Here is a 934-nt window from a genome sequence, read left to right as displayed (position 1 = left end):
CTGACCACCAGTTAGTTCTCTGACCACCTGTTCTCTGACCACCTGTTCTCTGTTGCAGGCACCAGCTTCAGATGCAGCTGATGAAGATGAAGCTTCAGAATAATGCCACTCGGTCTTTTCACACTTTTCCCTGTACCTCTTTTTTTGTACAATTCAGGGGGAATATTTTTATCAACTGTTTTCTAAGTACGAGTTTTTTAGTAGTTTGATTGTAGAGAACACTTTTTATATATAATGACAAAAAGTCAATTTGGACATGGGAAAAAGATCAAATTCTATTTGCGTTACCTTGAAAATGGTGGTCGTTGTTACTGTCAGTGCATTTGTTTTTAGTTCTAAATGTGAAGGAGGGAGTGGCTCAGCTCGGCCAGTCAACATTTACAGGATCTCGGGCAACATCTGGAGCAGCGTACCTGCCTCTAGTACATTCCACATGTTTTATAAGGGACAGTGGTGTTTCCTTATTTATACTGGACAGTGTTTTAGAACGTTTGTGACCTTTGTCCTGTGTGTTTCTATACAATGATGAAATTACTTCTCTGCATTTAACCCTTCACACGTGACATACAACCAAGAGGAGAGTGGGCAGCTGTGGAAGCATCCAGGGATTAGATGCCTTGCTCAAGGACACCACGACATGTATGCGTGGCAGGGAGTTGAACCTGAGGCGTTCTGGTCCCACATCAGCTGCCCTCTACACCACAGCGGCCACTCCTGGGTTACAGCACCTGGTGTTGGCAGGCGCTCTCCCGTCCACGGGGCGTGTTCGGGGTGTCAGCCCCTGCAGGTTCTCGTCAGTCCGTAGTACTGGAGCTGTCCTCAGAGCCTTGTCACATGGTGTCTGGTGTTTCTGTAAAGCTGCGTCACTGAGCAGCACGCCGTGGTGCTGCGTCACTGAGCAGCACGCCGTGGTGCTGCGTCACTGAGCAGCACG

General features: G+C 48.0%; 1 protein-coding gene across 1 annotated transcript in view; it reads left to right on the top strand.

The window, feature by feature from the left end:
* The window catches only part of si:ch73-1a9.3 (non-histone chromosomal protein HMG-like), a 6,614-nt gene extending 5,713 nt beyond the window's left edge, over positions 1 to 901 (top strand). The window contains exon 6 of the mRNA XM_037687621.1: positions 59 to 901. Within this exon, the coding sequence (XP_037543549.1) occupies positions 59 to 103 (45 nt within the window). The 3' untranslated portion in view covers positions 104 to 901. The remainder of the gene's footprint in view (positions 1 to 58) is intronic.
* Positions 902 to 934: the final 33 nt, after the last annotated feature.

This window comes from Nematolebias whitei, chromosome 14 (genome assembly GCF_014905685.2).
Source record: "Nematolebias whitei isolate Nwh7 chromosome 14, NemWhi1, whole genome shotgun sequence".
Classification (NCBI taxonomy): domain Eukaryota; kingdom Metazoa; phylum Chordata; class Actinopteri; order Cyprinodontiformes; family Rivulidae; genus Nematolebias; species Nematolebias whitei.
Note: the sequence above shows the minus strand (reverse complement) of the source record. Positions and strands in the feature narration are given on the sequence as shown.